This window comes from Eucyclogobius newberryi, unplaced genomic scaffold (genome assembly GCF_026437365.1).
Source record: "Eucyclogobius newberryi isolate DKJ021-1_F unplaced genomic scaffold, fEucNew1.0.hap1 SCAF_7, whole genome shotgun sequence".
Classification (NCBI taxonomy): domain Eukaryota; kingdom Metazoa; phylum Chordata; class Actinopteri; order Gobiiformes; family Gobiidae; genus Eucyclogobius; species Eucyclogobius newberryi.
This window is the reverse complement of record NW_027316389.1, coordinates 6,800,224-6,821,305: the sequence shown is the minus strand read 5'-3', so window position 1 is coordinate 6,821,305 and position 21,082 is coordinate 6,800,224. Positions and strand designations below refer to the sequence as shown.

The 21,082-nt window shown below is 43.9% G+C and overlaps 1 protein-coding gene across 1 annotated transcript in view; it reads right to left on the bottom strand.

Annotated features, from left to right (window-relative positions):
• Positions 1-1,253: 1,253 nt before the first annotated feature.
• Positions 1,254-21,082, bottom strand: part of crabp1a (cellular retinoic acid binding protein 1a) — a 31,269-nt gene continuing 11,440 nt past the window's right edge. The window contains exons 3-4 of the mRNA XM_072435754.1: positions 11,387-11,500; positions 1,254-1,563 (exon numbers count right to left, since the gene is read on the bottom strand). Of these exons, the coding sequence (XP_072291855.1) occupies positions 1,513-1,563; positions 11,387-11,500 (165 nt within the window). The 3' untranslated portion in view covers positions 1,254-1,512. The remainder of the gene's footprint in view (positions 1,564-11,386; positions 11,501-21,082) is intronic.

Genomic DNA, 21,082 nt, shown 5'->3' with positions numbered 1-21,082 from the left:
GGCGGGGCACACACGCGCTCTGAGACTACGTCACGGGTGGGCGGGGCACACACGCGCTCTGAGACTACGTCACGGGTGGGCGGGGCACACACGCGCTCTGAGACTACGTCACGGGTTGGGCGGGGGAGCCAGATCGCTCTTCACAAGGGTGGGGGCGAATATCAAACCAAGCCGTTTGCATTTCCGGGTTGGTGAGGGGGTCCAAGGTCTGGGTGATATTTCTAAACTATTATGTTAAGGGTGTTACACAACCCTTAATATTATCATTTATACACTTAGGAGAGACTATGAAACGTGGAAAAAAGCATGTTAATCAAAATATGGTGTGCCAAAACTCAGAGAGAAAGGAAGGAAGTGGAAGGAAACCACGGAGGAACATCGAGCCAAGGTTCAGGAGGCCAAACAACAGTCCAATCGTCCCCCTGCCTTACTCCTCAATCCTCACTGCGTCTCCACTTCCTGCTTTGGGCATTTCGGTAACATCTGCATGTTTTCGGAACCGTGTCCCAGGCGCGGGGAAGTCGGTAAGCCCCCATGTCCCAATTTACAGTCCGGTAAGTCCGTTTCCATTTGCTCAGCCTCCCAGATACAACTACGGTTTTGGTTGTGCTCTGTTACGATGACCTTAGCATGAGATGTTTGGTCTTACTTTGCAGTCGTACTGATCCGTGTAAGAAGACTGCGCAAAAAATTGTGACACTTAAAGGCGCAATGGACGATTTTTCGGCGATTTGAGAACTCAGGTGGAAGTGCACATGCCACTCCCCCGTGCGGACTGATACAACACACACGTGCGTTTGTTTATTAGCACAACGAATCGCATTCCTCGTCTCCCATAGATTTCCGTCTTCTTCTGCGTCAGCTCGAACAGTCTATCTCCGTCTTCATTTTGTCCCGTACAGGGAGGGAACTATATTATGATAGATCCATGCGCTTAGGCACGCGGAAATGTGGGACGAGCCTGACGCGGCTGCAGGTGAGCGGTAGGTGCGTTTTATGATTGATACGTGGCAGGACTAATCGGGAGTCCACACCACGAGGAAATAAGACTAAAATTTGCGCCAAAAAAATCGTCCATTCAACCTTTAAGAAGAAGGCACAATGAGAATAAATATGATAAAAACTGAGCTCGTACAAAATACGCCAAAAGACCTAATGATAGTCGCGTCTGTTGAGTTTGAGTTGAACGAGTTTGCGTCATCCACCTTTTAACCTCCAGTACCACATATAAAAACTCAGTGAAACGAGGAGTCTTTGTGTTCCAAACGTTTATTGTTACCGACATGAAAAGTTGAAGTTGCTAAATCCTATGAAAGACGGCCGAGTTTGAGGCTAAAGTATTCAGAAGACACGACACTCACGAAAACAGACACTGCCACTGCGCGTGACGAGACTATGGACAGTTCGACGATTGCGGGCTACGCTGCTAGCATTTCTGTTCACGCCGACGGATCCGCGGTGGCGCATGAGGAGCCGAAACCGGGCCGAGGCGGAGGTTCTCGTCCCGCGGCGTCATTCTCGAACGTAGAGCCGTGTGCATACTACGTCGTCGGCCCCGAAAACCTGCAGGCGACAGAGAAAAACGGCTGTTATGCCGGGAAGTTTGACGCTATTAAGCTAACCTGAGCCTTACATCTATTTAGCTATCCCGAGCTTTACATCTATTAAGCTAACCCAAGCCTTATATCTATTAAGCTAACCCGAGCTTTACATCTATTAAGCTAACTCAAGCCTTACATCTATTAAGCTAACTCAAGCCTTACATCTATTAAGCTAACCCAAGCCTTACATCCATTAAGCTAACCCAAGCCTTACATCCATTAAGCTAACCCAAGCCTTACATTCATTAAGCTAACCCAAGCCTTACATCTATTAAGCTAACTCAAGCCTTACATCTATTAAGCTAACTCAAACCTTACATCTATTAAGCTAACCCAAGCCTTACATCTATTAAGCTAACTCAAGCCTTACATTCATTAAGCTAACACAAGCCTTACATCTATTAAGCTAACCCAAGCCTTACATCTATTAAGCTAACCCAAGCCTTACATCTATTAAGCTAACTCAAGCCTTACATTCATTAAGCTAACCCAAGCCTTACATTCATTAAGCTAACCCAAGCCTTACATCTATTAAGCTAACTCAAGCCTTACATCTATTAAGCTAACTCAAACCTTACATCTATTAAGCTAACCCAAGCCTTACATCTATTAAGCTAACTCAAGCCTTACATTCATTAAGCTAACTCAAGCCTTACATCTATTAAGCTAACCCAAGCCTTACATCTATTAAGCTAACTCAAGCCTTACATTCATTAAGCTAACCCAAGCCTTACATTCATTAAGCTAACCCAAGCCTTACATCTATTAAGCTAACCCAAGCCTTACATTCATTAAGCTAACCCAAGCCTTACATCTATTAAGCTAACTCAAGCCTTACATCTATTAAGCTAACCCAAGCCTTACATCTATTAAGCTAACTCAAGCCTTACATCTATTAAGCTAACTCAAACCTTACATCTATTAAGCTAACCCAAGCCTTACATCTATTAAGCTAACTCAAGCCTTACATTCATTATGCTAACCCAAGCCTTACATTCATTAAGCTAACCCAAGCCTTACATTCATTAAGCTAACCCAAGCCTTACATTCATTAAGCTAACCCAAGCCTTACATTCATAAAGCTAACCCAAGCCTTACATTCATTAAGCTAACTCAAGCCTTACATCTATTAAGCTAACTCAAGCCTTACATCTATTAAGCTAACTCAAGCCTTACATCTATTAAGCTAACTCAAACCTTACATCTATTAAGCTAACTCAAGCCTTACATCTATTAAGCTAACCAAAGCCTTACATCTATTAAGCTAACTCAAGCCTTACATTCATTAAGCTAACCCAAGCCTTACATTCATTAAGCTAACCCAAGCCTTACATCTATTAAGCTAACTCAAGCCTTACATTCATTAAGCTAACACAAGCCTTACATCTATTAAGCTAACCCAAGCCTTACATCTATTAAGCTAACCCAAGCCTTACATCTATTAAGCTAACTCAAGCCTTACATTCATTAAGCTAACCCAAGCCTTACATTCATTAAGCTAACCCAAGCCTTACATCTATTAAGCTAACTCAAGCCTTACATCTATTAAGCTAACTCAAACCTTACATCTATTAAGCTAACCCAAGCCTTACATCTATTAAGCTAACTCAAGCCTTACATTCATTAAGCTAACCCAAGCCTTACATCTATTAAGCTAACCCAAGCCTTACATCTATTAAGCTAACTCAAGCCTTACATTCATTAAGCTAACCCAAGCCTTACATTCATTAAGCTAACCCAAGCCTTACATCTATTAAGCTAACCCAAGCCTTACATTCATTAAGCTAACCCAAGCCTTACATCTATTAAGCTAACTCAAGCCTTACATCTATTAAGCTAACCCAAGCCTTACATCTATTAAGCTAACTCAAGCCTTACATCTATTAAGCTAACTCAAACCTTACATCTATTAAGCTAACCCAAGCCTTACATCTATTAAGCTAACTCAAGCCTTACATTCATTATGCTAACCCAAGCCTTACATTCATTAAGATAACCCAAGCCTTACATTCATTAAGCTAACCCAAGCCTTACATTCATTAAGCTAACCCAAGCCTTACATTCATTAAGCTAACCCAAGCCTTACATTCATAAAGCTAACCCAAGCCTTACATTCATTAAGCTAACTCAAGCCTTACATCTATTAAGCTAACTCAAGCCTTACATCTATTAAGCTAACTCAAACCTTACATCTATTAAGCTAACTCAAGCCTTACATCTATTAAGCTAACCAAAGCCTTACATCTATTAAGCTAACTCAAGCCTTACATTCATTAAGCTAACCCAAGCCTTACATTCATTAAGCTAACCCAAGCCTTACATCCATTAAGCTAACCCAAGCCTTACATTCATTAAGCTAACCCAAGCCTTACATTCATTAAGCTAACCCAAGCCTTACATTCATTAAGCTAACCCAAGCCTTACATTCATTAAGCTAACCCAAGCCTTACATTCATTAAGCTAACCCAAGCCTTACATTCATTAAGCTAACCCAAGCCTTACATCCATTAAGCTAACCCAAGCCTTACATTCATTAAGCTAACCCAAGCCTTACATCCATTAAGCTAACCCAAGCCTTACATTCATTAAGCTAACCCAAGCCTTACATTCATTAAGCTAACCCAAGCCTTACATTCATTAAGCTAACCCAAGCCTTACATTCATTAAGCTAACTCAAGCCTTACATCTATTAAGCTAACTCAAGCCTTACATCTATTAAGCTAACTCAAGCCTTACATCTATTAAGCTAACTCAAACCTTACATCTATTAAGCTAACTCAAGCCTTACATCTATTAAGCTAACCAAAGCCTTACATCTATTAAGCTAACTCAAGCCTTACATTCATTAAGCTAACCCAAGCCTTACATTCATTAAGCTAACCCAAGCCTTACATCCATTAAGCTAACCCAAGCCTTACATTCATTAAGCTAACCCAAGCCTTACATTCATTAAGCTAACCCAAGCCTTACATTCATTAAGCTAACCCAAGCCTTACATTCATTAAGCTAACTCAAGCCTTACATCTATTAAGCTAACTCAAGCCTTACATCCATTAAGCTAACCCAAGCCTTACATTCATTAAGCTAACTCAAGCCTTACATCTATTAAGCTAACTCAAGCCTTACATCCATTAAGCTAACCCAAGCCTTACATCTATTAAGCTAACCCAAGCCTTACATCTATTAAGCTAACTCAAGCCTTACATCTATTAAGCTAACTCAAGCCTTACATCCATTAAGCTAACCCAAGCCTTACATTCATTAAGCTAACTCAAGCCTTACATCCATTAAGCTAACCCAAGCCTTACATCTATTAAGCTAACCCAAGCCTTACATCTATTAAGCTAACTCAACCCTTACATCTATTAAGCTAACTCAAGCCTTACATCTATTAAGCTAACTCAAACCTTACATCTATTAAGCTAACTCAAGCCTTACATCTATTAAGCTAACCAAAGCCTTACATCTATTAAGCTAACTCAAGCCTTACATTCATTAAGCTAACCCAAGCCTTACATTCATTAAGCTAACCCAAGCCTTACATCCATTAAGCTAACCCAAGCCTTACATTCATTAAGCTAACCCAAGCCTTACATTCATTAAGCTAACCCAAGCCTTACATTCATTAAGCTAACCCAAGCCTTACATTCATTAAGCTAACTCAAGCCTTACATCTATTAAGCTAACTCAAGCCTTACATCCATTAAGCTAACCCAAGCCTTACATTCATTAAGCTAACTCAAGCCTTACATCTATTAAGCTAACTCAAGCCTTACATCCATTAAGCTAACTCAAGCCTTACATCTATTAAGCTAACTCAAGCCTTACATCCATTAAGCTAACCCAAGCCTTACATCTATTAAGCTAACCCAAGCCTTACATCTATTAAGCTAACTCAAGCCTTACATCTATTAAGCTAACTCAAGCCTTACATCCATTAAGCTAACCCAAGCCTTACATCTATTAAGCTAACCCAAGCCTTACATCTATTAAGCTAACCCAAGCCTTACATCTATTAAGCTAACCCAAGCCTTACATCTATTAAGCTAACCCAAGCCTTACATTCATTAAGCTAACTCAAGCCTTACATCCATTAAGCTAACCCAAGCCTTACATCTATTAAGCTAACCCAAGCCTTACATCTATTAAGCTAACTCAAGCCTTACATCCATTAAGCTAACCCAAGCCTTACATCTATTAAGCTAACTCAAGCCTTACATCTATTAAGCTAACTCAAGCCTTACATCTATTAAGCTAACTCAAGCCTTACATCCATTAAGCTAACTCAAGCCTTACATTCATTAAGCTAACCCAAGCCTTACATCCATTGAGCTAATAGATTGAGCTAACCCAAAGCTCCAAAATCACTTAAATCTAGTCAATATTTACTCAAATCAAGAAAAAAGTTTAGTCTTCTAGCTTTTTAAGATGTTTGATGGAAACAATTCCAGTTTTTGAAGAATCAACTGCTTTGAAATGTTCGCAAAGTTTTTTCACAATTTTATCAAGATCCCTTAATTTTAACTGTCATTAAACGTTAGAGGAACAGAGCATTTCCAGGGACACGTTTTGATGATACAAGATGAAGGTGAAGAATCAGATATTTGCAGATTTATAGACGCAATCCAGCACAGTTTTTGAGATATTGATCATTTATTGGCCCAAGTTTGCCAATAAATAATCGACGGCTCCGATAACAAACACCATTTTCGGGTCGATCAGACATTTTCCGTCAGTCAAATACTGGGGGGGCCAACTTTACACTATGGCCCCTCCATCGCCAATAAATGATCAATATCTCAAGAACGTAGCGCGCACAAACTGATAACGTGCGCACAAACGTTTGCCACCATTTTGGGGTCACTCTGACACTTTCGGGGTCAATCTGGCAGGATGGGAGGGGGTCAACTTTACACTTTGGCCCCTCCATCACCAATAAATGATCATGTTAAAAACAGAGCGACGCCCAAAGGTTTGCCACCATTTTGGGGTCCCTCCGACACTCCCGAGGATCCAAACATCACACGGCTATCGACGTTTTTATCACAAGAGACCACCAGATGGAGCGCTTTGTCACGCATTGTTTGTTGTTGTTGTCTGTTGTTGTTTGTTGTTGTTGTTCTGTTGCTTTCAACACACTCCCGTCGCTTGGCGCTTTTCCTTCCGTCGTCCCGCTTCGCCGGAGAGAACGCCGCGTCGCCGACTAAACCAATTAGACGGATCATGCAAATGGTATGGAAATGTGGCCCACTTCCACCGAGCGCTGCCACGTCGGATCAGGCCGTCTCTGATCCCTCTCTTCCTCTTTTCTTTCCCTTCCTCTTCGTCGCTCTTTCTCTCACCGTCGCCCGCCCGTTCTCCCTCTCCTCCCCTCCGTCCCTCCGCCGTCTCTTTCTCTCTCCCCTCGCTGTATTTAATGTTCATTTCTGTCATTTTCCCCCCTCTTTTTTCCCGCTTTTCTCATCCCCGTGCTCCTCTCTTTCCTCTCCTCGTCATGCATCTCTTCTTCATCTGCACTTTCTCCCTCTCTTCCCTCTCTTTTGTCTCCATCATCATCTCCTTCCTCCCCCTCCTCTCTCTCTCTCACCCTCTGTCTTTCTTCACTTTCTCTTCCTCTGTCGTTCTTCTCTTCTCTTCTTCCCTCCCAATCTCTTTTCTTCTTCCCTCGCTCTTCTCTTTTTCTCTCTTCTCTTCTTGCCTCCCTCTCTCGCTTTTCTTCTCCCCTCTCTCTCCCTCTCTCCCTCTCTCCCTCCCTTTCTCCCTCTCTCCCTCCCTCTCTCCCTCTCTCCTTCCCCCTCCCTCTCTCCCTCTCCCTCTCTCTCCCTCCTCCCTCTCTCTCTCTTCTCTTCTTCCCTCCTCTCTCTTCTCTTCTTCCCTCGCTCTTCTCTTCTTCCCTCCCTCGCTCTTCTCTTCTTCCCTCCCTCTCTCTTCTCTTCTTCCCTCCTCTCTCTTCTCTTCTTCCCTCCCTCTCTCTTCTCTTCTTCCCTCCTCTCTCTTCTCTTCTTCCCTCCCTCTCTCTTCTCTTCTTCCCTCCCTCTCTCTTCTCTTCTTCCCTCCCTCTCTCTTCTCTTCTTCCCTCCCTCTCCCTCTCTCCCTCCCTCTCTCCTCCTCTCTCCCTCCCTCCTCTCTCTCTTCCCTCCCTCTCCCTCTCTCCCTCCTCTCTCTCCCTCTCTCCATCCTCTCTCCCTCCTCCCTCTCTCTCTTCCCTCTCTCTCCCTCTCTCTCTCCTCCTTCCCTCCCTCTCTCTCTCCCTCCTCTCTCTCTCCCTCTCTCTCTCTCCCTCCCTCTCTCTCCCTCTCTCTCTCTCCTCCTTCCCTCCCTCTCTCTCTCTCCCTCCCTCGCTTCCCTCTCCCCTCCTCCCTCTCTTCCCTCCCTCTCTCTCTCCCTCTCTCTCTCTCTCTCTCTCTTCCCTCCCTCTCCCCTCCTCCCTCTCTTCCCTCTCTCTCTCCTCCCTCTCTCTCTTCCCTCTCTCTCTCTCCCTCTCTCTCCCTCCCTCTCCTCCCTCTCTTCCCTCCCGCTCTCTCTCTCTCCTCTCTCTCTCTCTTCCCTCTCTCTCCCTCCCTCTCCTCCCTCTCTTCCCTCCCGCTCTCTCTCTCCTCTCTCTCTCTCTTCCCTCTCTCTCTCTTTTCTCTCCCTCCTCTCTCTCTCCCTCCCTCTCCTCTCTCTCTTTCCTCGCTCCCTCTCTCCCTCCCTCTCTCTCTCTTCCCTCTCCCTCCCTCTCTCTCTCTCTCTCTCTTTTCTCTCCCTCCTCTCTCTCTCTCCCTCTCCCCCTCTCTCTCTTTCCTCCCTCCTCTCTCTCTCCCCCTCTCTCCCCTCCTCCCTCTCTTCCCTCCCTCTCTCTCTCTTCCCCCTCTCTCTCTTTCCTCCCTCCTCTCTCCCCTCCTCCCTCTCTTCCCTCCCTCTCTCTCTCTTCCCTCTCTCTCTCTCCCTCTCTCTCTCTTCCCTCTCCCTCCTTCTCTCTCTCCCTCTCTCTCTCTCTCTCTCTCTCTCTTCCCTCTCTCTCCTCTCTCTCTCTCTTCCCTCTCTCTCCTCTCTCTCTCTTCCCTCTCCCTCCCTCTCTCTCTCTTTTCTCTCCCTCCTCTCTCTCTTTCCTCTCTCCCTCTCTCTCTCCCCCTCCCTCCCTCCTCTTTCTCTCTCCCCCTCTCTCTCTCTGACATGTTTTACAGTGAGTTGGTGAGTTTAGAGCTGTGTCTGTAGAAATGAGGTCATGGACAGTGACTCATTGCAGCTTCATCTGAAATGTAACATTTTAATCCGTTTGTTTTTCACTCTTTAGTTTTTATCCAAATCCAATAAAGAGGAAAAAACACTGCCCTACAAACTGGTCAAACTGGGTTTAGGGTTCGGGTTTGGGGGAGGTCCTGGTCCTGATCCTGATCCTGATCCAGGTTCTGGTCATGGTCATGGTTCTGGTTCTGGAGAGAGAGAGTGAGCCGGAGTCCAGACGATACCACTGAATGGGACCCTCCTGGACAAATGAGGTACTACAGCCACATTTCTATCTGGCCCAAAGTTTAATTTCTGCAGATAAATTAGTTTGGATTAAAGTGTTCAAAAGTCTTGCGTTATAAAGGCATAAAACAGGAGAAGTGAGTTTAGAGCCAAAGCAAATGTCTTTGTAGAGCACAAAGCCACAAAGAGGTGTGAGTGACAGGTGCGATGTGAGTGGCAGGTGCGATGTGAGTGGCGGGTGTGACCTCAGGAGGACCAGAACCTCTTCACACAGCGGCTCATGTGTGAGTCTGGGCCACATCAGACCAACACCGTCGTTCTATGAAGCTAAACCAGAAATAAAACGCTACAATTGATTTATTTTAGATTTGACCTTTTTGTCTCGATTCAAAAAGAAGGGACTTTTTTTTTTAAATTAAAATATCAAATAAACAAAGTAAATGCGTTGGACAGAGCTTTATTCATCTTTCACGTTGCCAGGTTACACTATACAATGTCGTACAATAAGCACGTGTCGGCCTCGAGCAATGAAAACATCACTAAAACGACATTAGTGGATTAGCAAGAGCAGCAACGCACGACAAAGTGTTTATAACGAAGGAGGAGGAAAAGACAAAACATCACGACAGGAGGAGACGAGACCATGACAAGGAGGAGACGAGACCAAGACAAGGAGGAGACGAGACCATGACAAGGAGGAGACGAGACCATGACAAGGAGGAGACGAGACCAAGACAAGGAGGAGACGAGACCATGACAAGGAGGAGACGAGACCAAGACAAGGAGGAGACGAGACCAAGACAAGGAGGAGACGAGACCAAGACAAGGAGGAGACGAGACCATGACAAGGAGGAGACGAGACCATGACAAGGAGGAGACGAGACCATGACAAGGAGGAGACGGGACCAAGACAAGGGGGAGACGGGACCAAGACAAGGGGGAGACGGGACCAAGACAAGGGGGAGACGAGACCAAGACAAGGAGGAGACGAGACCAAGACAAACGCATTTGAAAAAGTAACTAGTACTAGATTACATGGGTGTTATGTTCCTCTTTACTCTAAAAAAGTAATTTGAGTACACGACCCGTCCCTCCTGTGTCTCTCTCGTGTCCCTCCCGTGTCCCCTCCCATGTCCCTCCCGTGTCCCACCCATGTCTCCCTTGTTTCGCCCCGGTGTCCCCCCTCGTGTCTCTCCCGTGTCTCCCCCATGTCCCCCCATGTCTCCCTTGTTTTGCCCCGTGTCTCCCTCTTGTCCCCCACTCGGTGTCCCCGCGTGTCTCTCCCATGTCCCCCCCCTGTCTCCCTTGGTGTCCCCCCCGTGTCTCCCCCATGTCTACCCCGTGTCCCTTCCGTGTCTCCCTCGTGTCCCCCTTGTGTCCCCCCGTGTCTACCCCGTGTCTAGGGTTGCCAACCGTCCCGGATTGCCCGGGACGTCCCGAATTATGGGTGGTTTTGATTTGTCCCGTCCGGGACAGCTCCAGTCCCGTATTCCTATCACAGCCTTGCTGGCCAATAATTGGTTACTGCTAACACCCTACGCAGACATTTACCACGCCCCTCTCGAAGCTCCACTTCCTGGAATTACCGTGACAGACGCGCGTCTCAGCCAATCAGCGCGCAGCAGCCGAACAGTGGCTGCTGCGCGCTGATCCGAGGTCAGATTGAATTAAAATACCTGTCCTGTCCTCGCGCTCTGATGCCACCGCCAGCTCAAGATCAAGTATTATTCATATCCATGAAGGGAAACAGAAGGTAAAGCGTCAGTTCAGTGTCTGGAGCACATGGTTATAGTCTAATGCTAACATGACATTTGAGAGAACCTTAATAATGAATAATTGTCTTCACTATTCCCATGAACTATACATCCAAGCAAGTACAGTAGTGGTTTTCCAAAATGACACTGAAATTAGTAGGTTTATGGTATGACTAATGAAACCTTGTCAATTCTGTAATTATTGTTGGTCAGCGCGCGCACCTGGAAGAAAGTGTCCCTCATTTGGGGTTGAGATAGTTGGCAACCCTACCCGTGTCCCCCTTGTGTCCCCCCGTGTCCCTTCCGCGTGTCCCCCCCGTGGCTACCCCAAGTCCCTTCCGTGTCTCCCCCTTGTCCCCCCCGGTGTCCCTACCGTGTCCCCCCCGGTGTCCTTACCGTGTCCCCCTCGTGTCTCCCTCTTGTCCCCCCCGGTGTCCTTACCGTGTCCCCCTCGTGTCTCCCTCTTGTCCCCCCCGGTGTCCCTACCGTGTCCCCCTCGTGTCTCCCTCTTGTCCCCCCCGGTGTCCCTACCGTGTCCCCCTCGTGTCTCCCCCCATGTCCCCCCCGTGTCCCTCTCACCAGCGTCAGCTCGTCCCCCTTCAGCTCGCGGCTCCAGAAGGTTCTTGGTCCGTCCCCTTCCACTAGAGTCTGCGTGCAGTACATTTTATTCGGCGTCTCCCATGTCGCCAGGCTCTGAGGACGAGACGGGATGGCGATGGTCAGTGTCATGTAAGAGTTTATAAACTGAACACAACCAAAACAGGGCAAACAGAAAGACGCAGGAACCCTCTTGTTGTGAGGTCTACGTGACGCCAATAACACAAGGTTAAGACACTTTATTGTCCCTGTGGGAGAATGTGTCATTTAAAGTGTCCTTTGCTGTAAAAGTACTCAATTCTGTAAGTAAAAGTACAGATACAGGAGCAAACAAAATGTACTTGAGTAAAAGCAGACCAGACCAAAGCAGACCAGACTAAAGCAGACTTAACTAAAGCAGACTAGACCAGACTAAAGCAGACCAGACTAAAGCAGACCAGACTAAAGCAGACCAGACCAGACTAAAGCAGACCAGACTAAAGCAGACCAGACTAAAGCAGACCAGACCAGACTAAAGCAGACCAGACTAAAGCAGACCAGACTAAAGCAGACCAGACTAAAGCAGACCAGACCAGACTAAAGCAGACCAGACCAGACTAAAGCAGACCAGACCAGACTAAAGCATACTAGACCAGCCTAAAGCAGACCAGACTAAAGCAGACCAGACTAAAGCAGACCAGACTAAAGCAGAACAGACTAAAGCAGACCAGACCAGACTCCTTTCCCAGTCATTTACACCGGTAGCTAATCAAAAGCAAAGCAGACCAGATCAGACTAAAGCAGACTAGACTAGACTAAAGCAGACTAGAGCAGACTAAAGCAGACTAGAGCAGACTAAAGCAGAGCAGACTAAAGCAGACCAGACTAAAGCAGACTAGACTAGACTAAAGCAGACTAGAGCAGACTAAAGCAGAATAGAGCAGACTAAAGCAGAGCAGACTAAAGCAGACCAGACCAGACTAAAGCAGACCAGACTAAAGCAGACCAGACCAGACTAAAGCAGACCAGACCAGACTAAAGCATACCAGACCAGACTAAAGCATACTAGACCAGCCTAAAGCAGACCAGACTAAAGCAGACCAGACTAAAGCAGACCAGACTAAAGCAGAACAGACTAAAGCAGACCAGACCAGACTCCTTTCATTTACACCGGTAGCTCATCAAAAGCAAAGCAGACCAGACCAGACTAAAGCAGACTAGACTAGACTAAAGCAGACTAGAGCAGACTAAAGCAGAATAGAGCAGACTAAAGCAGAGCAGACTAAAGCAGACCAGACTAAAGCAGACTAGACTAGACTAAAGCAGACTAGAGCAGACTAAAGCAGAATAGAGCAGACTAAAGCAGAGCAGACTAAAGCAGACCAGACTAAAGCAGACTAGACTAGACTAAAGCAGACTAGAGCAGACTAAAGCAGACTAGAGCAGACTAAAGCAGACCAGACTAAAGCAGACCAGACTAAAGCAGACTAGACTAGACTAAAGCAGACTAGACTAGACTAAAGCAGACTAGAGCAGACTAAAGCAGAATAGAGCAGACTAAAGCAGAGCAGACTAAAGCAGACCAGACTAAAGCAGACCAGACTAAAGCAGACTAGACTAGACTAAAGCAGACTAGAGCAGAATAGAGCAGACTAAAGCAGAGCAGACTAAAGCAGACCAGACTAAAGCAGATTAGACCAGACTAAAGCAGACCAGACTAAAGCAGACCAGACCAGACTAAAGCATACTAGACCAGCCTAAAGCAGACCAGACTAAAGCAGACCAGACTAAAGCAGACCAGACCAGACTAAAGCAGACCAGACTAAAGCAGACCAGACCCGACTCCTTTCCCAGTCATTTACACCGGTAGCTCATCAAAAGCAGACCAGACCAGACCAGACTAAAGCAGACCAGACCAGACTAAAGCAGACCAGACTAAAGCAGACCAGACTAAAGCAGGCCAGACTAAAGCAGACCAGACCAGACTAAAGCAGACTAGACCAGTCTAAAGCAGACCAGACTAAAGCAGACAGACTAAAGCAGACCAGACTAAAGAAGACCAGACCAGACTAAAGCAGACTAGACCAGTCTAAAGCAGACCAGACTAAAGCAGACCAGACTAAAGCAGACCAGACTAAAGCAGACCAGACTAAAGCAGACCAGACTATAGCAGACCAGACCAGACTATAGCAGACCAGACCAGACTAAAGCAGACCAGACTAAAGCAGACCAGACTAAAGCAGACCAGACCAGACTAAAGCAGACTAGACCAGTCTAAAGCAGACCAGACTAAAGCAGAACAGACTAAAGCAGACCAGACCAGACTCCTTTCCCAGTCATTTACACCGGTAGCTCATCAAAAGCAGACCAGACCAGACCAGACTAAAGCAGACTAGACTAGACTAGAGCAGACTAAAGCAGAATAGAGCAGACTAAAGCAGAGCAGACTAAAGCAGACCAGACTAAAGCAGACTAGACTAGACTAAAGCAGACTAGAGCAGAATAGAGCAGACTAAAGCAGAGCAGACTAAAGCAGACCAGACTAAAGCAGACTAGACTAAAGCAGACTAGACTAGACTAGAGCAGACTAGAGCAGACTAAAGCAGACTAAAGCAGACTAAAGCAGAATAGAGCAGACTAAAGCAGAGCAGACTAAAGCAGACCAGACTAAAGCAGACTAGACTAAAGCAGACTAGACTAGACTAGAGCAGACTAGAGCAGACTAAAGCAGACTAAAGCAGACTAAAGCAGAATAGAGCAGACTAAAGCAGACTAGAGCAGACTAAAGCAGAGCAGACTAAAGCAGACCAGACTAAAGCAGACTAGACTAGACTAAAGCAGACTAGAGCAGACTAAAGCAGACTAGAGCAGACTAAAGCAGAGCAGACTAAAGCAGACCAGACTAAAGCAGACCAGACTAAAGCAGACTAGACTAAAGCAGACTAGACTAGACTAAAGCAGACTAGAGCAGACTAAAGCAGACTAAAGCAGACCAGACTAAAGCAGACCAGACTAAAGCAGACTAGACCAGACTAAAGCAGACCAGACTAAAGCAGACCAGACTAAAGCAGACCAGACCAGACTAAAGCAGACCAGACTAAAGCAGACCAGACCAGACTCCTTTCCCAGTCATTTTCACCGGTAGCTCATCAAAAGCGGACCGTCTTCATCTAAACCCACATCCTCTGCTCACAGTAAATCCTCGTAAGTCTCCGGGAGCGTTTGACGGGCCTGGGAAAGTGTTGGGAAAGTGTTGGGAAAGTGTTGGGAAAGTGTTCCAGCTCGGCTCTTTGTGCTCTCGTCTGTGGAGTTTTGGCCTCTGCTAAAGCCCCGTGCGTCGTTTGTGCCGAGAGTTAATCACCATATCAAAGGTTACAAAAAAAAGAAAACGCAGGCGGCGGCGGCGGTTCAATCCTCCCTCCGGGCCACCGTACTCTGCCAAACCCACGCTCGGGTCTGATTCCCGCTCAAGTCCATTATCCGCTGCTCCGACTGCGATGGATCGTCCTTTTTCTCTCCTTTCCTCGTTTGCTTTTGCGATTTCTCAAAACGTCTTCGCCGCAGGAGTCGGGCCCAAAGCGACTCGTCTTTTAATGAGTTCATTTGTCTTTTTCGAATGTGAAGAGCCTTTTTTTTTTCAAATATTTATTAAGTTCTTCACAGATAAAACAAAGGCAGAATAGAACAAGAAGGAGAAAAACAGATCACAAAACACAAAAACGACCAGAGAGAAAAAAAAAAAAAATACTTTTTTTCTTTTTTTTAAATAATAAAAAAAAAAAAAAATCACGGCAAAAAAAAGGAAATTGAGGCATAAATTAATAAAAGAACAAAATTTGTCCATTTCCAAATTAAGTCGAAATGTACCGAATTTCCCGGACTATAAGTCGCACCATTTTTCATAGTTTTCGCCGGGGTGCGACTTATACTCTTGTGATATTATTTGTTATTTTCATACTTGCAACCACAAGAGGGCGCTCTGGGCTCTAAAGCACATGTGTCAAATACAGGGCAAATCTGGCCCGCCAGATGTTTTAATCCGCCAATTATATATATATTTTTGTTTTTTTATTAATCGATTCATAGAACCGTAGTTTCATCTGTAACCATTTTTATCGCTAAAACTACGTGTCCCACAATGCCGCCGGTGGCCGCCCCTCCCCTACGGGGCTCTGCTGCACTGCTGTGTGAGCTGCAGAGGGAGAAGTGCACTTTAAGCACTTTTGAGCAGAAGTTTAGTGGTGAGTCAATTAAGGGGTACAGAAGTTTATTTTGTGATAAAGTCAAATGTTTATCTCTGTGTAGAACTGTAGATCAACTCTGAAGTTGTGATGCACATAAACTGAAGTACAGTGTTGGTGAAATTAAACTTGTTTTTCTAAATACATTTCAGTTTATGAGAACAAACGTTTTGTATTTTTTTTTTCAATTCCTCCAGTAATTGCTTCAAAACAGTGTAGGCTATATAAAGCTATTTATTTCTTATATTTTTAATAGTTTTATGTTTTACGTTATGTTCGGTCTGCGACCCAGCCTGAGCGTCGAAATTCGGCCCGCGGCCCAAATGAATTTGACACCCGTGACTTAAAGCGACGCAGAAGAAGAATCTGCACTTCCTCTTCCTCTGGAGTTTGTGGAGTTGTTTAGAAGTGACACAGAGGAAGAAGAATTCAATGGATTTAGTGATTTGGGGTAAAACTGATGCTTTGCTAAACTTGTTAGCATGTTCTTTATGCTATAGTTATCTGAATAACTGTTCATATGTTACGTTAACATACCAGACACTTACCACAGTTCTGTCTGTGCCTCATGTAGCTGAAGGTGTTAGCGTTAGCATACGTCATGTAGCTGAAGGTGTTAGCGTTAGCATACGTCATGTAGCTGAAGGTGTTAGCGTTAGCATACGTCATGTAGCTGAAGGTGTTAGCGTTAGCATACGTACACCTATTCACCATGTTCTCTCATCTGTCATTATTTTACTTATTGGTCTTGAATTTTATCAAATGAATTAACCCAAAAAATGCGACTTGTAGTCCGGAAAATACGGCAATCCTTGATCGTTGGCCATGTTTGTGTCCGCCATTTTTTTTTTGACGGCCTTTTTTCCCACTGCAAATGATCTGTCCCAAAGGTATCCATTTATTGCGTCCATGGCAGGAGTTTTGAGGCCCAAAGTGCATGTACAGTAGGTTTTTAAATCGTGTTCAAATCTCTCACTAGCTAAACTATCGGCATGCATGATTTTTGTGGCACAACCAGCACAGCTTTTCGAACAGCTTTTTTTAAAAAACAAGCGAAGCTGGTCGGACCACTTCGAGACAGCCAATCGCTTCCCATCTCAAAGCGTCACGTGACCGGCTTTTTCTTAAACCTCTCGCCGTCACCTGGCCTGTTTTCTGCTCCGTCTCTGTTCACCGCCGCCCTCAGCAGAATGCTAAACAGCTTCTTTGCACAAACTGTGAGAAGGAAAGGAAGGAAAGACCTGCGGAACCGCCCCCATCCGCCCTCGCTGTGCGGACGAGATGTTTGGCAGAATCCGCAATGAGCGCCGCTGACAACGTGCGTCGTCCACGCTTCGTCTGCAATACCGTCGTGTCATTATCACTTTACCCGGCGTTTATTCTGTCCATTCTGTCCATTCTCGTATCACATCATATACAGCCACTTGTTGTATTTAATAGCATAATACACTGATGTCACTTTAAAGCAGAATTATGTAACTATGGAGAGTGAAGATAGCGCTCCCCCTGCAGGTTCCTTGTGAAAAAACAAATATAAAAAAAGAAAATAGACGCAAATGTTGTAGTTTTTCGTTTTTTTCACACATTTTTTTCTTTCTCTACCATAATAACAGTGCAATCACGTTCCAAAAATATTTCACGTTGCCAAACAGAAAAAAACAAAAAGAGCCAGGGTTTCTCAGGAGAGTTGTCTTATTCGGGTTGATGTGGTTTTCCGCCCCGAGACAGCAGATGGCGACGACAAACACTTCAAACGCCCCGTAAATGCATATTTAACCATCACAGGGACTCGCTAAATGTTACTTAGTTCTGCTTTAACTATTATTTGCGCAGTATTTATTCTGTCCATGTGTGCACTGCACCCAGCCGTGGTCATAGCCACTTATTACACGAACTGTAAAGTTTTTTTTTTTTTTTTTTTTTGCTCTTTCATAGTTTTGGCTGGGGTGTGACTTATACTTATATCCTTATACTCTGGAGCGACTTTATATGTGATATAATTTGTTATTTTCACACTTGCAACCGCATTTCATACCCTAGTGCGACTTGTATGTTTTTTTCTTCTCTATTATGCATTTATTGGCTGGTGCGACTTATAGTCCGGAAAATAGGGTACATATTGTTTGAATTGTTTTGTGGATTAATCTATTTCTATTTTGTGTTTCTTTCTTTGTATGTTTTTTTAAATGTTTTTTTGGTGACTGTTTTTTTTTGTGTGTGTTTGTTTTTCAGGACCTTTACTTCAGCATTTCATATTTTAGAACACAAAACAATGTTTGTACTAAAACCACACATGACTTTCCATCACAGCGTTCCTCCATCCGGACTCTGTGTTAGCGCTCCATCTACTGGCAGCAAAGGGAAATGAAGTGGGGAAATAAACCACATCTAGTTTTCCCCCGACGCGCTAAAGTTAGCACAGAGATTTAGGGACTTCTACTTAGCTCTCTACTTATGACATCACAAACCTGGGAAATTTGAAACAGAGACATTTCCGAGGCTCAGAGAAAACCAGCTCGTCAACAGGTTTGACGCAACAAGCGCCACTGAAGCTAAACACAGCTCCAGGTCTGTTTTGGATGAGGGAACAGTGCTATAACATGTGAAAAAAACATATTATGGAAAATGAAGGAGTCTAATTTTACCCAGTATTTGGACCAAACGTTATCTTGACATTTTGAAAGTTTTATCCAATTATCTGTGTATTTGCTCGGGGTTTATATCATCCTGCCCCCGGCTCCGGCTCGGCTCGTCTCCGTTTCTCAAAGAGCCAATTTCCTGCTGGGTTTATAGTTTGGATTTCAGATCGTACCAAAAAAAATCCCCCGAAAGTCCCGAACAACAACAACAACAGCGCGCTCGCCCCTGGGTGTAAATGGGTTTGTTTTATGATACTGAAGATCTGTCAAAGTTTCCCACAGTTCACCTCGACTGCGTGTCCAATATTTGCCAATATTTTTTTTTATCTTTAACCTTCTTTACAGTTTTGATAATTTGTCAATGGCACCAAACTGAATCTATAATAACTGATGCCTCTAGTCGGATGTTCCAGGCTATATGCTAACATTAGCATAGCATGAGTGTGGTCCTGTGTTATTGTCTGTCGTCGTTTTAGTCGATCCGTTAGCGTGACGGGCGACATGCGATGAGAAAACCTTTTTTTGTTGTTCCACGTGATGGTAATAAAGTTATCTATCTCTGAACACGTGTATACTGACATACCCATGTGCAATACTGACATAATCATGTGCAATACTGACATAATCATGTGCAATATTGACAATCATGTGCAATACTGACTTAATCATGTGCAATACTGATGTAATCATGTGCAATACTGTCATATTCATGTGCAATACTGACTTAATCAAGTGCAATAATGTCATATTCATGTGCAATACTGACTTAATCATGTGCAATAATGTCATATTCACGTGCATATAACATTCATGTGCATATAACTGCTGTAAACCTTTGCCACTATTATTATTATTTTTGTCTTATGTTATTTTTATTTTTCTCTCTATTCCTTAAGAATATGAGAGGTTTTGTCTATAAGAGTTTTGTCTATAAGAGTTTTTCTATAAAGAGTGTTTTTTTAAAGCTTCCTATAAGTTATCTGTTATTTTACTTAAGATAAGATATTCCTTTATTGTCCACACATGGGGAAATTTCATTGTTGCATCACAAGTAGATACAGAGGAAAAGGACAAGGATACTTCTGTATCTACTTGAGTTGCAACACCGAAATTTCCCCATATGTGGACAAATAAATTATTATCTTATCTAGTTGATGCCTCTAGGCCAAGTTACAGATCAGATCTATGGCTTACAGGACGTTTTTTATGGTCTGTTTGACGACGCATTTCACTAAAACCAGCTGGTGATGCAAAACACAGGGGGCGCTATTTGACCTTACCGTGTTTTTTGGTTGTTATTTTTCTATGTTCAGAAGTGAATATGTATTAACACACATTTTGAATCACAGTTACAACTGAATGAATGAAATAAACAAACTTTATTTCCACTTTTGGTGATGGTAATACATTTGACATTAACTCTCACGCTTTATAAAATATCAGATTGTAAAGAGCAAAACAATGATGTAACCTGTTTGTTTACGTCCCTGTTTTGTCTGTAACTGACACAGAAGTCGGGAGATTTCCTTACGGAAAAAACAAATCCCACCATCTTGTTGTTGATGATTCTGATTCTGAAGCTCTCGGCGCGTGAAACGTAAAAGAAAACATTTATTTCCAGTCAAATCAATAAACCCACTAAATCCCACTAAACCCACAAATAAAAATGTTAAAAAGCCTAAAGTTTTTACTCCAAAAACAGAAACGGCTTCAGTTTGAGCTGTGGGTTTACTTCAATGAACTGAAGAAGCTCTGAGTCGGCGTCTCGTCCGGCTTAAGTGTTCTGACTGTGTCTCGTTTCTCGTTTCAAAACATGGAAAGATCAACATGAGCGCCGACTGGACATTTGACCCTGGACATGTTCTCTCGAAGTCTGTGCCAACACCAGCCAAAGGTAAACTCAATAAAAACAACACAATTATATATTATGGATGATCCAGTGTCCACTGTGTGTCTGTGGCTGATTTTTTGTCTGTCCCAGGTTTTGGTTCTTATAGTCAAGTTTTATTAAAAAAACAATGATAATAATAATAATATATGTGTGAATAATGATCGGGTCATGCAGCTAATTACAGCAGAGCCTTAATATTCAGAGTTCACAGTCAGACACTAACTTTAATGAGCATTAGACGGTTTGTGTTGGGTTTTTATTTTATTCTTTTATGCCCGTTTTGTGTTTTTCTTTATGGATTAAAACAACTAAACAAAAAGAGAATATAACTTTACCAAAACCTATGATTTAAACCTTCATTATAAATTATTACCAAATTATTTTTACTGTTTTGGCCACTTGGCAAAATGCATTTAAATTCTCCTTTTTATTTACAAATCCGAAACAGATAATAAGTTTGTTAAATCCAGTAAGTTAAAGACGTAGTAAACTTAACAAAATAACAAAACAATGGATTTTCAATAATTAGTTGTTTATTTTTTCTTCTATTTCCATATTTACTGATTAGTCTGTTTAAAAAGACAAATCTTAGTTAGAATCTACAACACCCCTAAGTAAATATTGAATATTTTGGACAGTTAAAATGTACAATATGAATCTAAAACAAGCGTGTCTGTGGAGAGCAGCGGGCGTGTCTGTTTGGAGCAGTGGGCGTGTCTGTGGAGAGCAGCGGGCGTGTCTGTTTGGAGCAGTGGGCGTGTCTGTGGAGAGCAGCGGGCGTGTCTGTTTGGAGCAGTGGGCGTGTCTGTGGAGAGCAGCGGGCGTGTCCGTGGAGAGCAGCGGGCGTGTCCGTGGAGAGCAGCGGGCGTGTCTGTGGAGAGCAGCGGGCGTGTCTGTGGAGAGCAGCGGGCGTGTCCGTGGAGAGCAG